Source organism: Mesoplodon densirostris, chromosome X, assembly GCF_025265405.1.
Source record: "Mesoplodon densirostris isolate mMesDen1 chromosome X, mMesDen1 primary haplotype, whole genome shotgun sequence".
In the NCBI taxonomy this organism is placed as follows: domain Eukaryota; kingdom Metazoa; phylum Chordata; class Mammalia; order Artiodactyla; family Ziphiidae; genus Mesoplodon; species Mesoplodon densirostris.
In genome coordinates, this window is record NC_082681.1 from 95,738,684 (window position 1) to 95,753,653 (window position 14,970).

General features: G+C 53.6%; 2 protein-coding genes across 3 annotated transcripts in view; both read left to right on the forward strand.

Annotated features, from left to right (window-relative positions):
• The first annotated feature begins 3,149 nt into the window (after positions 1-3,149).
• CFP (complement factor properdin) lies at positions 3,150-7,717 on the forward strand. The gene is made up of 9 exons (XM_060087753.1): positions 3,150-3,225; positions 3,309-3,459; positions 4,641-4,816; positions 5,289-5,459; positions 5,597-5,788; positions 5,979-6,152; positions 6,406-6,597; positions 6,757-6,868; positions 7,567-7,717. Exons 1-9 carry the CDS (start codon positions 3,150-3,152, stop codon positions 7,715-7,717), a joined length of 1,395 nt encoding a protein of 464 aa, XP_059943736.1.
• A 4,408-nt stretch (positions 7,718-12,125) lies between these two features.
• Positions 12,126-14,970, forward strand: part of SYN1 (synapsin I) — a 43,533-nt gene continuing 40,688 nt past the window's right edge. For both annotated transcript variants that reach the window (XM_060088130.1, XM_060088131.1), the window contains exon 1: positions 12,126-12,608. In XM_060088130.1, the coding sequence (XP_059944113.1) occupies positions 12,232-12,608 (377 nt within the window). In that variant the 5' untranslated portion in view covers positions 12,126-12,231. The remainder of the gene's footprint in view (positions 12,609-14,970) is intronic.

Below are 14,970 nucleotides of genomic sequence, written 5' to 3' on the forward strand. Positions count from 1 at the left end.
TGACTCTGGGTGTGCAGAATGGGTGTGAGTGTGAAGAGGGGAGAGAAAGAGTGATTGTGGGTGTGGGTGTGTGCACGAGAAACTTCCAGAGAGACCAGTGGTGGCTATAAATCACTCACCATTTGTGTATGTGAGAAAATGACGGCCTGAGTGAGCGGTGGAAACATCCTATCAAAAGGCGTGACTGTGTGGATGTGCAAAACTGACCCGTGAGGGTAACTGTGGTCTTGGCCGAAGGAGACCATAGTAAGACTGGGGGCCAATGACAGTAAACGACTCCCTGAGTGGCTGGGAGAGGCTGTGCGTTTGAGTATGTATGTAAGCTTGTTTGTAAGAGACTATAGTAGAGACTGTAAATTCAGAAGTGTGTGTGTAAATATGTAAAAAAAAGAAAAAATGACTGAGGCTGAATTCGTGTGTGAGAGCCCATGGATGGAATGTGCCAGGCCTAGGGGAAAGCCCTCTTCCATCTGTCCTCTTCCTCCTCAGGCCCCTGGGCTGGCTTCGCCCAGTTCTCCAAAACGTGAAATGCTGGAGTTCGCCGGGGCTTTGCCCGGGCTTCCCTTCCCTCTTCTCATGAGCCAAGCCCTCTCCAGGTGGTCTGGTCCAGTCCCGGCACTTGAGGCACTACTTCTCCCTGCCGTGATGCTCGCATTTTTACCTCCAATCCAGATTATTCATCTTCACGCTTATCAGAATCTTTAGACCTCTGTTTATTGCATTTATTTACTCATTCAGCAGAGGTTTATTGAGCACCTACTGTTTGCTGGTGCCCATCCAGGACCTCCAGACACAGCAGTTAACAAACCAGACACAAATCCCTGCCTTTATGGAGCTGGCATTTTAGTGAGGACAACAGACAAATACATCATATTAGGTGGTGTTGCAGTGATTACACGAGATAAGACTCAGTCTTTGTTTAAATAAGAAATCTGCAGTCATTTTATTGCCCAAACGTGTAGGAGAAGATGAAAGTGGTGACCGTCCTCTTCCCAAGGGAATCCAGTGAGTAGGTATACAGTTTAGGAACAAAGGAAGTATCGATTATAACATTATTACCAGGGCAACAGGTGATTAGATAAAGCAGCCAACCAGAATTACAGGTTTCTTGGGGAGTTTGTTTTCATAGGATAACAGCACTGATGTCTGAAGTCCTAGAAGCATAACAAGACCCCTCGGTTCAAAGCACACTTTCAAAGACAGGCTTATGTTATCAGGAAACAGTACATCTGTAACCGATACGAATGTCAACACACCTTATCACTCGTAAAGCAAGACCAGTATTCTTGAGGAAGTTCTGTTTTAATGCCTGACCAAATCAAATCCTTCAACCTTGTTTTAATTTGCAGAATGGTGTTCCTCCTTGGATGCAGGCGAAATGAGACATTGCCTTCCTAATTCTTAGACTCCTTTTTGTTGATTAAAAAGATTCCTGTTTTTAAAGCAGGCTCTGGAGTTTCACTCATTAGGACTTACTTTTTTAAAAAAAAAGGCTCTGTGAAGCATGGAAAGTGGGCTGCATTGGAACTAATGATTAAGAGAAGGATTATGAAGAAAAATTTTTCTACATGAGATCCACAAAGAAAAGTAAAGGGTCAGGAACTAGAATGATGGATCTTAAAGTGTGGTCCCTGACCAGCAGGATCAGTGTCACCTGGGACGTTGTGAGAAATTCACATTCTTTTTTTTTTTTTTTTGCGGTACACGGGCCTCTCACCGTTGTGGCCTCTCCCGTTGCGGAGCACAGGCTCTGGACGCGCAGGCTCAGCGGCCATGGCTCACGGGCCCAGCCGCTCCACGGCATGTGGGATCTTTCCAGACCGGGGCACGAACCTGTGTCCCCTGCATCGGCAGGCGGACTCTCAACCACTGTGCCACAAGGGAAGCCCAGAAATTCACATTCTTGAGCCCCACCCCGGACCTACAGAATCAGAATCTGGGGTGGGGCCTGGCAATCTGGATTCAACAAACCTTCCAGATGATTCTGATACACATACAGGTTTGAGAGCCACTGGGCTAGAGAATGAGAGGTGCCCTACAAAAAGCTGAGGAAGGCTTCTGTGAGGGAGGTGACATTTATTGTCTGCCTCTTTTAGAGCATAAATCCCTTGAGGGCCAGGATTTAGGGCTGTCTTGTCTGTTCCAGCCAATGCCCAGAACAACTGGCACCCAATAGTTGCTCAGTAGATGTTGCATCAGTGTATTTAACAAACAGCACCTGCTGTATGCCAGGCACTGGGCTAAGGACTTTTAAAAATCTTAACTCCCAATCTTCGCAACATGCCCTACGATGTAGGCTGTGTATGGGGTGGGGCGGGGTGGCAGGTATTACCTACCCAAGATACTTGATGGAACATGGCCAAGCCAACTATCCCCCTCTTCGGGCCCTGAGGGTGTCCCCAGCTGGCCCCTGGGGCAGTGGATATACCCAGTTCAGTGCTCCTGAATTCTCCCCATACCCTTGCCACTTCCCCTTCTCACTTCCCTTGTGCTGACCTCCCCTCCACATTGCTGACCACAAAGAACCTCACTTTTAGGAAAGCGGAGGGTGGTGGTGAAGTCAGGATGGAGGACGAAGTAGTTACCTCGATGCCCGCTCCACCCCATGAGGGACACGCTGAGCATGCCACGCTCACTTCACCCTTGTTCAACACCCCCCCATGAGGTTGGCCCTGTCATTGTGGTAGAGGGCGTGCATTTTACAGGTGGAGAAACTGAGGCTCAGAGGTTCAAGTGACTTGCTCAAGGTCACAGCGAGGGAGTTCAATCTTGCTTCCAACTTCCAGGCTCCACTTCCCCCTCAGTGAGAATTTGTCCAAAGAGCATTGATTGAGTGCCACTGGGCTGCTGGGCGGGGCCTGGGGTGCTGGGGACACAGTGACAAACAAAACAGGACCCAGCGTGAGGCAGGAAGTAGGGAGGAGAGAGGAGAAGAGGAAGCTCAGGGACAGAGGTGGCAAGGGAGAGGTCGGAGCTGAAGAGACCTGCACGATACCCTCCCCTCCCCGCCATCCCCTATCACCCCCCGCTAACCTTCACCCTCCTAGTTCCTCCTGCCCCTGGTTCCTCTTTCCCACTGACTCTAGGAACAGATCAGCCCACATAAAGCCGGGCCTCCTTTGTGGCGGGACTGCAGTACAGTGCCCAACATGCCCACCCGAGGGCAGGCCCATCTGTTACTGCTGCTACTGCTGCCGCTGCCGTTGCTCATCCCGCCAGCCACAGGTGAGTGGGTGGGGGCCCGGCTGGCCCCCAGGGGTGCCTGGGCCCCCCCACACCCCTGACCGTGCTCCCCCGCCCCGTTACAGGCTCAGACCCTGTACTCTGCTTCACCCAGTATGAAGAATCCACGGGCAAGTGCAAGGGCCTCCTTGGGGGAGGTGTCAGCACGGAAGACTGCTGTCTTAATGCTGACTACGCCTTCCAGGAGCCCGGCAGCAAGCTCTGTATGGCGTGCAGGTTAGGGGGAGCCTGGGGTTTGAGGGGGGCAGAAAGGACTGTCTGCGGGGCAACCCAGAACTTGGGCTCTGGCCTTCTCTGAGATTCTCAAGCGTGGCTCCAAGGCCCTGATCGTGACCATGGCTCCGGGTCTCTCAGCCTCGGCTCTGTGGACATTTGGGGCCAGAAAATTCTTTGTTGTGAGGGCTGACCTGTGCATTGCAGGATGTTTTGTAGCATCCCTGGCCTCCCACTAGATGCCAGTAGCAACTTGCAACAACTAAAATGTCTCCAGACAGGTAAAAATCATCCCGAGTTGAGAACTGCCATGGCTTACATGTATTGAGCGCTTCCTGCATACCAGAAGCATTGTGGGTGGGGTGCAGCTCAGGTATTTCTGAAGGTAGCTCAAGTCCCCAGATGGTGATGACAGCTCATACGGAGCACTTACTGTATACAGACACATTTCTGGAGGGGGAGAGTTTGGGCAATTCTGAGGGCAGCTGCAGGTCCCTAATTATAACGACACTTCATATTCATTGAGCACTTCCAGCATACCAGATGCATTGCAGAGGTTGCGGGTAGCCAGGGGATTTCTGAGGGTATCTCCAGTCTCCTAATCGTGATGCCAGCTTACGTGTACTGAGCCCTCTCTGTATGTCAGACATATTTTCTAACTCTTTACTATGTATATCCCAGATACACCATGGGGATGGGGAGCTTGGGGATTTTTGAAGGCAGCTCTGGGCCCCTAGTCTCAACAGGTCCCATCTGTTTAGCGTTATGCTGTTCAGGGGCTTGGATCTGGGGTATTTCTGATGGGGTCTCTGAGCTCATTGGGATGATGGCTCCTATTTATTATGCACTTCCTGTTTGCCTGCTACCGTGCATGGCTGTGGCCTGATAGGCCTCTGACAGCAGTTCTGGTCCCCTAGTCCTTGCACTTGGTTACCGCGTGCCTGGCACTGTCCTTGGGGGACTTCAAAGGGTAACTCCAGGTTCCTGATCGTGAAGGTAAATGATATTTAGGTATTTGCTGTGTGCCCACCTCCTCCCCAACATCACTAAGAGGTAGATACTCTCATCACTCCATTCCACATACGTTTATCCAGCACCCCTGTCTGTGCCTACCCACACTCTGTGGTCCCATACACCATCCTTGTCAGAGCGTGCCAGGATGGGACATGTGCTTCTCTCTTCAGGCTCCCACAATGGTCAGCGTGGTCCGAGTGGGCCCCCTGCTCAGTGACCTGCACAGAGGGCTCCCAGCTGCGGCACCGGCGCTGCATAGGCTGGGGCGGGCAATGCCCCGAGAAGGTGGAGCCTGGGACCCCCCAGTGGCAGCTGCAGGCGTGTGAGGACAAGCCGTGCTGTCCTGGTGAGGAGGAGCAGCAAGGCGGGCGAGCACTGTCAGTTACCCGGCACTGGGAACTATCAGGGCAGAAGCCCTGAGGGGGGGAGTGTGCTTCATGTTTGTGAGGTCGAGGAGGAGGCCGGCGTGGCTGGAGGAGAGTGGTGGCAGGGGAGGTCAGAGGGGGACTGATCCCTGTGGGCCACAGTGAGGATGTTGGCTTTTACTCTGAGTGATGTAGTGATGGAGGAAAAACATGATCTGACTTGGGTTGTGACAGATCCCTCTCGCTGTCGGGACGACAGACCGTATGTGGTGAGTAGTGAAGCAAAGGGACCACTGTGAAGGCTACTGCACTAGTCCAGATGAGCAATGATGGTGGGCCAGGTGTGTCAGAAACAACGGGCACAGGATTAGCTGATGTGGGATACATGAGGAAGCCTGGACCCCTGAATGACACCACCACCTCCATCTTGTCCCCCTCTTTTCTCTCCCACAGAGATGGGCGGTTGGTCCAACTGGGGGCCCTGGGCATCTTGCTCTGTCACCTGCTCTAAAGGGACCCGGATTCGTCGTCGAGCATGTGATCGCCCCACCCCCAAGTGTGGGGGCCACTGCCCAGGAGAGGCACAGGAGTCAGAGGCCTGTGACACCAAACAGGTCTGCCCCAGTGAGTGAGGGCAACCACAGGGCAATGATGTGGGCACCCAGGGTGGGTCTGGGGGTTACAGCAGGGAACTTCCAGGGCGGGAGGCCTTCAGCATGCATGACCACACTCGGCATCTCCCCACCCCCACCCCATCACAGCACACGGGGCCTGGGCTGCTTGGGGCCCCTGGGGCCCCTGCTCAGGCACCTGCCACAATGGACCCAAGGCATCTGAGGAGAGACGAAGCCGCACATGCTCTGCACCTGAGCCCTCCACGCAGCCTCCCGGGAATCCCTGCCCAGGGTCATCCTCTGAGCAGCGGGCCTGCACCGGCCTGCCACCCTGCCCAGGTACTCAGGGATGAGACCTCTAACACTCTGCTCTTTATTTAGGCACAGATGCTCTGCCATTTCAAGGGACAGCGATCTGAGACCATGTGACCATGGAGCTCTTCGTTTGGGGGCAGTCCGTCTCAAGGGTCTAGGGGCTGAGGGGGGCGATTGAGGTGGCCTTTCTCCTCACTCCTGTCTCCCCCAACAGTGGCTGGTGGCTGGGGGCCATGGGGTTCTGTGAGCCCCTGCCCTGTGACCTGCGGCCTGGGTCAGACCCGGGAACAACGGACATGTGATCACCCCGTGCCCCAGCACGGGGGCCCCTTCTGTGTCGGTGATGCCACCCGGACCCACATCTGCAACACGGCTGTGCACTGCCCTGGTCAGTACCCCAAGATGCACCATTTCCATGCATAAGCCCCCCCACCCATCTCTGCTGCCCAGTTTCCTCTGTTAATGCCTTGTTCCTGTCTCTAATTCCTCCATTCCTGGCTCCGATGCCTTGGTTCCAACTCTGATCCCCCTTTCCCACATCTGATCATTCCCACCCCCGTCTCCCAGCCCCCATTCCTCCCTCTGAAGCCCCTTACTGGCTCCTTTCTTTGGTGCAAGCCCAGCTGCCCCTGTCTCTGCAGTGAACGGACAGTGGGAGCTCTGGGGGGAGTGGAGCATCTGCATCCGCCGGAGCATAAAACACATCAACTGCCAGGAGATCCCAGGCCAGCAGACCCGCTCCAGGCTCTGCAAGGGCCGCAAGTTTGACGGACAGCGATGTCGCGGGGAACAACAGGATATCCGGCACTGCTACAACATCCAGCGCTGCTTCTGTAAGTGGCCCCAGAGACCATGCTGTGAGGGTGCGGCAGCCCGTGCAGGGACAGGGGCTTTCTGACTCTCTGCCGCACACCGCGTGTCCCTGCAGCCTCTCTCTCATCACCCCACCAAGACCTCTAATTCTGACTCGGGAACCCCTCCCCTCCTGGCAGGGAAAGGCTCCTGGTCGGAGTGGAGTACCTGGGGGCTGTGCATGCCTCCGTGTGGACCCAACCCCATCCGCACCCGCCAGCGCCTCTGCAAGGCCACGCTCCCCAAATTCTCGTGAGTGAGGGGGCAGTGTGCCTTGGAAGGGGTCTTGATATTGATATGTCAGCAGTCAGGGTGGGAGAGTTGGCCACTCCCAACCAGGGCTTCCACCACTGGGTCCATAGGTGCCTGTCTGGCCGAGTGCCATCTCCCAGCTGTAGGAAGAGGGGAGAAACTAAAGAAGCAGCTGAGAAAGAGGATGTTGAGGGGAGAATCAGTAGCCTCCGTGCCCTTCAGTGACTCATTCAGTCACTCAGCCATTCTCCCATTCACTCCGTCCTTCCTGTGTCCATGTGCTCTAGCCCCTGAGTTACCCAAGCTTTGACTTGCTCATTCAGTCACTCATGCCTCCATTCACCTTCTCATTCCCTCAGTCACCCATGCCCCAAAGCACGCTAAGGCCTTTTTGGCAACAACAGTTGCAGACACACAGAACTTATTGAGCACTTATTGTGTACCCGACATGACTCTGAGCACTTTACCTGAATCAACTCATTTATCCTTACTCAGCCCAGTGAGGTGGGTATTCCTAGTATTCCCATTTTTCAGATGAAGAAAACTGGGGTACACGGGAGATAAAGAAATTGCCCAATATCTCACAGGTTAAAAATAAATAGTGTTGGGCACACAGTAGGCACTCAGTAAGAGTTTGTTGAATGCATTCTTGCCTTCTCTGAGCTTCTCGCCTTCATCCCCCGCCCCTAACGCACCAGGCCCACCGTTACCATGGTCGAAGGTCAGGGTGAGAAGAATGTGACCTTTTGGGGGAAGCCGTTGGTATCGTGCGATGTGCTGCAAGGGCAGAAGGTGGTGGTGGAGGAGAAACGGCCATGTCTACACGCGCCTCCCTGCGAAGAACCCTGAGGATGAGAAGCTCTAACATCTCTCTCTTCCACTCGGACCCCCTGACCTCTCAGACTTCAATAAACCAGCCTCTTCCCCAGGAGTGGGGCCATGGCATCTTTTAGGCCAAAGAGCGCAGCACAGGCAAAGTCGCAGTGGCCTGTGGTGGAAAACAGTATTTTCCACCGTGGCCACGGGGTGACAGGAGTGAAGACGAGTGTCCGTTCCTGCTGTAGCCCTGATGTCTGCCCCACTTCCCCGCAGTGCCCCGGGTCCCCTAGCACGTCCCTCTGCAGAGTCCCGATTTACGAATTACGGGCTTCCTGATTGGCTACCCTCCCTGGCAGGCACTTTCTGATTGGTCGGAGTGCTTGTTTTCCATCTCCCCGCTCCTAAAGCTCCCTCCGCTGGCGGATTCCGCGTCATCCGGCAATGAGGCCTGGCAGGGGTTGGCGCCGCACGGAGCGAACACCTGCACCCACCCACTCCCAACAGCCCAGCTCCAACGCTGCAATTAGCGGCGACAAATAGCTCCCGCGAGGCGGGGGGCGGACCGAGGAAGTGCCTACGAGGTGCTTTGAGCCGGGACAGGGGCAAAGAGAAGCTAGAGTCAGCATCTGCCAGGAGGAGCCCCCCAAGACACTCAGACACATTCCTTTAGCGTTTGTTCATTCATTCAACACTTATTAGCATCTACTGTATACTAGAGCTAAGTCTGGGCATCGGGTGGAGGAGGGCTGGTAGAAGGGGAGGACATCTAAGCAAGGGAACAGACTAGAATGGGTGATCCTTTCATTCGAACATTTTATTCAACACTTACCAACGCCTACTGTATACTAACAATAGCGCTGGACATCATGGGGGATGGGGAAGAAGAGTCAGAGCCGTATGTGTCTCCACAGTGAAGGGAACAAACCCAGGCTGTGTGCCTGGTAGTGTTTTAAGACTTTCCATAGCATGAATTCATTTAATCCACAATGAACATATGAGGTTAATATTATTATCCTCATTTTACCAAGGAGGAAACAGGCTCAGGTAGGTAGTGGGCTGGACATTTTTGAAACACCATGTCAGGAGCAGAGTTTAGGACTTTGTCCTGTGAGTGGAGGGGCACCTCTGTGTGGGAGGCTTCGGATGGGAAATCTGTGGCACCCGGAGACGGTCAGGGTGCTCACTTCTCTGGGTCAATTTTCCCTTGTGTAAAATGGGTCAATTGATGGATTGGGGTGAAGATGAAATCGATGGATATTCGGTTATCTTGGAAGGAATGAGCCTAAGTGAGAGAGGTTCCGGTGCTACTGCCAGGGTATGAGAAAAATATGTGTGCGTTATGAGGCACATATCTCTGTGAATGTGTGATATGCAGACCTATGGGTCTGTGCAGGAATTAAGGATGTATTGAGTGTATGTGGAGTGTGTGTGAAGTTACAACCGTGTGCACATAACAATGTGTAAGTTATAAGAGTGTGGGTGTGTATGCATGCTCATGAAAGTGGCATGAATATGTATGTGTGAGTTATAAACATGGGTACAATACTGATTACGAACATATGTCAAGTGTGTGTGTTTCAGAGTCACTGCTCACCAATGCACAACAAAGAAGCACATTCTTGGAGCCCCTTCTGTATGTGCCTTCCTGTTGGAGAAGATGAAGCCAGTACAGAGGAACCTTACCTCTGCCTCAGGGAGTTGAGACACTCCTGGGGTGAGGGTCGGGGGAATCTTCGTTCTTCTGCAAAACAGTCTACAAAAAAATTAATTTCTGGAAAATGAGCCACCTGGAGAAAGGGAATGACATTGGGGGACATGAGTACTAGGAACCTGGCAATGGGGCTACTGGGAAGAGGTAGACTGGAGACAGATTCCTAAGGAGCCCAACTTCTCACTCTCAGAGGAGCCAGAAAGATCTGTAGACCTGCAGCTGCTCCCATCCCCCAGACAGGGCACCACGGGCCCAGCAGAGCTTGTTTGCTTGTGTTACTGAGCAAAAACTGGGGAGCACATACTTCAAAGTGTTGGGAGAGGGCTTCCCTGGTGGCGCAGTGGTTGAGAGTCCGCCTGCCGATGCAGGGGACACGGGTTCGTGCCCCGGTCTGGGAGGATCCCACATGCCGCGGAGCGGCTGGGCCCGTGAGCCATGGCCGCTGAGCCTGTGCATCCGGAGCCTGTGCTCCGCAACGGGAGAGGCCACAGCAGTGAGAGGCCCACGTACCGCAAAAAAAAAAAAAAAAAAAAAAAAAAATGTTGGGAGATACCCAATTTCTGGAGAGTTCCCCATTTGGGGAACACTGGGATATGGGATGCCAGAGAGGGCATCCATGAGAGGGGGAAGGAATGGCCAAAGCAGAGGCCTGCAGGTGGACTGAAGCTGGCTGCGATGGAGGAGGGAACAGAGATAGTGGACTGCGAGAGCCTAAGGGAAGAGGGGACTTCCTGGAGAACTAGGCCAAAGATGATCCTTGAGAGAGAGAGAAGGAAAGGACATTCCTGGCAGAAGTCACAGCACTCCCCCACCCCCACCCTCTTAGAGTCGGGTTGGGTGATCATTTTTACAGATGAGGAAGCCAAGTTTCAGAGGCCGGTAAGTTACTTTCTCAAGAGTATAGTGGAGGCCCAGTTTGAACCCAGGCTCTCTGACTCCAGACCTCACACCATGACCTTGTTTAAACAGGCCAAAGATTTAATGAATGAAGAATGTACAAATGAATAAGTGGATGATTCACTTGAAAATCCTGATGGCACAAGGGACTCCACATCTGCCTACTTCTTGCCGTATCTCCTTCCACCTCACTTGGTCCACCATTATCGCTCACCATGGCCCACAAGGCCCTGCTCCATCTGGTCCCTGCTAACCTCTCTGACCCCATCTCCTGCCACAATCTCCCTCACTCACTTTGTTCCAGCCACACTGACACCTCTTTCTGGCACATTCGTAAAAGAAAAAAACAAATGTATGGATCACAAAGTGAACATGACCCTTTGGGAATGAATTGGAGTTCGTGGATTCCATCTGTAAAATGGAAATCCCATTACCCGCCCCATAGTATTGTAGTGAGGGTTGGGTACAATCGGTCAACAAATGATTATTTTTAAATGGATTTGTGTTTTCATTGTAGTCAGGATCTTACAGGAGCTTCCACAGCCCACCTCTGCCTAACCTACAAGGATCATTTGCTCATGTGGCAAACACTATTTGGCACCTACAGTTTGCATACCCTAGGATGGGTCTGCCTCTGTCTGTGGAAAGTTCTCTGGTGCAGGGAAAGATGGCCTTGGGCACTGACAATGCCAGATGGTTATCGTGGTTTTTGACTGTGTCCAGGGCAAACGGATGGGGATCTATAGGCCAACTGTGTGTGTAGGGGGGTGAGGTGAGGTGGGGAAGTGAACACACATCAAGGCTAGAGCTTCAGGAAATGTGTCTGTGTGGAGATCTAGGTTTGTCCATGATTGTCTGTGGGTGTGTTTTGTCTGGGTGCGCATGCTCATGTGAGTTTCCCTGGGTCTCCGTGTGTCCGAGTGGTGCCTGTGTGCGTGTGTAGGCGTATTTGCGTTTATGTATGCATGCACGTCTATGACTGTTACCCTGGGCTTATGTGTGTCTGTATAGATACCTGGATCGGCGTGTTCTCTCTCTGCACATGCCTCCGTATGTTTCCTTACTTTGTGTGTGTCTATGTTTCTCCACATATGTGGCATTCCCTGTGTGCCTCCAGCCCCCCCCCCCCCCCAGCGCAAGGGTATGTACTCCCCACAAGTGTCCACGTCCCCCTGTCTGATGCTGTCTACACCACCCACGCATGCATCTCTCTGCCTAGCTGAGCCTATGTGGACGTGGGAAACCGATCTCGTGGAGTAGTGCGTGTGACCCCCAACCCTCGCCGTGAGGGGGTTATTTCCCTACTTTTGAGTCTCCGGGTGTTCCCACCCCCCGCAAATGCCTCCTGTGGTGATTATCAACACTGGAATCCGAGTATCTGCGGAGGGTCCTGCGTGTGAGTGCGAGTGCGTGGGAAGACCAGGATGAGGCGGGGTGGGGGGCTTGCCTGACGCACCCACCCGGACCCTCCGGACAAACACCCACCCCACCCCCACTCCCCAAATTGCGCATCCCCAATCGGAGGCGGGGGAGGGGAGACAGGATGCGGCGTGGCGCTTGCGCAATGACGCCTTCAGCACCGCGGACAGTGCCTTCGCCCCCGCCTCCCGGCGCGCGCCACCGCCACCCCAGCCCTGAAGGCGCGCTGACGTCACTCACCGCTCCTCCGCAAACTCCCCTTCCCAGTCGCCTTGGTCGCGTCCGCGCCGCCACCGGCCCAGCCGGACTGCACCACGCGGGGCGCGAAAGAGGGGGTCACGGGCGCGACCATCCGCGCTGCGGCGGCGGCGGCGACTCAGCGCTGCCTCAGTCTGCAGCGGGCAGCGGAAGAGTCGCGTCGTGCCTGAGAGCACAGCTGTGCTCCTGGGCCCCGCGCGGTCCGCCCCCGCGGTCCTGACCAGACTGCTCCTAGGACCCCCTGCCCCGCGTCGCAGCCATGAACTACCTGCGGCGCCGCCTGTCGGACAGCAACTTCATGGCCAATCTGCCAAATGGGTACATGACAGACCTGCAGCGCCCGCAGCCGCCCCCGCCGCCGCCCGCTGCCCCCAGCCCGGGAGCCACGCCCGGTCCTGCGACCGCCACTGCTGAGAGGGCCTCATCGGCAGCCCCCGTGGCCTCTCCGGCTGCCCCTAGCCCCGGGTCCTCGGGGGGCGGTGGCTTCTTCTCGTCGCTGTCTAATGCGGTCAAGCAGACCACGGCGGCCGCGGCCGCCACCTTCAGCGAGCAAGTGGGCGGCGGCTCTGGGGGCGCAGGCCGTGGGGGCGCCGCCGCCAGGGTGCTGCTGGTAATCGACGAGCCCCACACCGACTGGTAAGCCACTGCTGCGGACGTCCCCCCGCGGTTCTGGGTCCCCAGATCGTTCCATCATGAGCAATTATCGAGCGCCGCTTGTGTGCCCTGTGCCTGGCCCCCTCGCCCAAACCCTTTTCCTTTAAATTATTATGCGAAGCGCTTCATGTGTGCCCCGCCCTTGCCTCCCCCCTCCCCCCACCCAGACCCTCTAGATCCATACAGGGAGCAGTTATCGGGCGCCTGCTGTGTGCCTTCTTCCCAAAAGCCTTGACTTCAGTATATCCTGTGAGCAATCAGGAGCCTGATGTGCCCTGCACCCCCAACCCGTGCCCAAAGGTCTTGTCCTCTAATGGATCTTGTGAGCATTTATCAAGTACCTGGAGTGTGCCTCATTGGGGGCCCTTCCTCAAGGCCTTTGGCTTACGTGAATTTTGTGAACGTTCGTTGAGAGCTTGATATGTGTCTTGTCCCCCTCGGTCCTTGCCCTAAGGCCTTCTCTGATCTTGTGAGCATGTATCCAGAGTGCGCTATGTGCCCGCACCCCAGCCCTCACCTCAAAAACCTTTTAAACTATTCACTAAACATTGATTGAGTGCCTGCTGTGTATCCCATCCCAGATTCTCGCCCAAAGCGTTGCCTTTAATGGATCCTGTGAGCCTTTATTGAATGCCTTCTGTGTGCCCCAACTCAGTCCCCCTCTCTAAGAACCTATTTCTCCAAAGGATCTAGGAAGCATTTATTAAGTGCCTGGTGTATGCCCCACCCCCAAGCCCCTTCCTCAAACATATTTTCCTCAAATGAGTTGTATGAGCATTTTTGAACCTTCTGTGTGGGGCTCATCTTCAGACTCTCTGCTCCAAATCCTTTTCCTACAACGGATCTAGAAAGCATTCATTTGAGTAACTCCCTTATCCCCTATTCTCAAGCTGCTTCTTCAAAGACCTTTCCTTTGGTGGACCCACTTAGCATTTATCAACTGCCTGATCTAAAGGTGTGAGCCTTCTCTAAAGGCTCTTTCCTTCAGTGTATTCAGCAAGCATTTATTGAGTGCCTGCTGTTTACCTCGCCCCAGACCCTTTTCCCAATGCCTTTTCCTCCAGGGGCTTCAGTCTGTATATATTGAGCACCATCTGCATGACCCAACCTTAGACCTTCTCCATAAAGGCCTTTGCCTTCAATTAATAGTGATCATATATCTGCACTTACTATGTGCACCGTTTCAATCTTTCTTTCCAAAGACCTTTTTAAAAAATCACTCCTGGAGCATTTGTGGCACACCCACTGTGTGCCTGATTCTGTGCCTTCTCCGTAAAAGCCTTTCCTCCCAAGAATGGAGAATCAAGCTTACATAAATCAAGTTACTGTATCCCCATTCCCCTTCCCCCAAAGACTTTTCCTTCAATGGATCCAGTGATGATATGCCCATCTCTAGCCAACCCCCTTCCCCAAAGGCCTTTTCTTTTAATGGATCCAGTGAGCATTTAGTCATTGTCTGCCAGGTGCTCGATTCTAAATCACCTTCCCCGAAGGCCTTTTCCTCTAATAGCTCCTGTGAGCATTGATGGAGTGCCTTCTGTGTGTTCTATAGTCACACCTCCTCCCCAAAGTGCCTTTCTTCCAGTGGGTCCAGTGAGCACGTATGCAGTACCTGTCGTGCGTAGGAAGTAGATTCCCCTTCTTTACTCCTAGGATAACCTGTGCCAATCATAAAGCCTCTCCCCAGGGTCCTTTCCTTCAATGAATCTAGAACCAAATTTAGAAGGGTTACCCTTTTCCCACTCCCTTCAGTATCACTAGGATTCCCTCTCCCAATCTTAAGTCTATACCCCAAAGGGCCTTTTTTTCTATCTAAGCCAGTAAACACTTACTGAGCACCTACTATATAAGAGCCATTCGCAACTTCCTCTTGCCAAGCTTGGAAGTTCCTTCCCTTGTCTCAAGAGCTCTCTCTCCAGGGGTCTCTTTCAGCCTGAATTTATTGAGTACCAGCTCTTTACTGGTTAGTCACCCCTCTCCCCAGGAGCCCTTACCCAGAAGCCTTTGTCTCTATTCAGAGCTCCCTCTATTTATTCATTCTACAGATATTTATTGCACACTTTCCATGTGTAAGAGTATGGGAGGCATCTACTAAGCACTACTATATACTAGGATGAACCCTCCTCAGTTCCCTTTCCTTCTAATCCCAACCACCAGCTGTATTCTCCATACTTTCTCCTCCACTCAGCCCCACCAATCTTTTAATGAACACTTGCTGTATGCTACTGAGAGCCCCATATTCAGTGCCTCTTCTCCCCCTCCTGTAGCCCTAGCTCCCCCTTCAACAATCTCCATCCTGCCTTTCACACGACACAATCGAAAGCTCATGATGTGTACCTACTGT

Bases quoted from the DNA above. Each gene is read 5' to 3' on its own strand.
- CFP (XM_060087753.1), top strand. From the start codon at position 3,150: ATGCCCACCCGAGGGCAGGCCCATCTGTTACTGCTGCTACTGCTGCCG. The intron at 6,153-6,405 runs GTCAGTACCCCA...CTGTCTCTGCAG, and splicing joins CACGGCTGTGCACTGCCCTG to TGAACGGACAGTGGGAGCTC. The intron at 6,869-7,566 runs GTGAGTGAGGGG...CTAACGCACCAG, and splicing joins GCCACGCTCCCCAAATTCTC to GCCCACCGTTACCATGGTCG.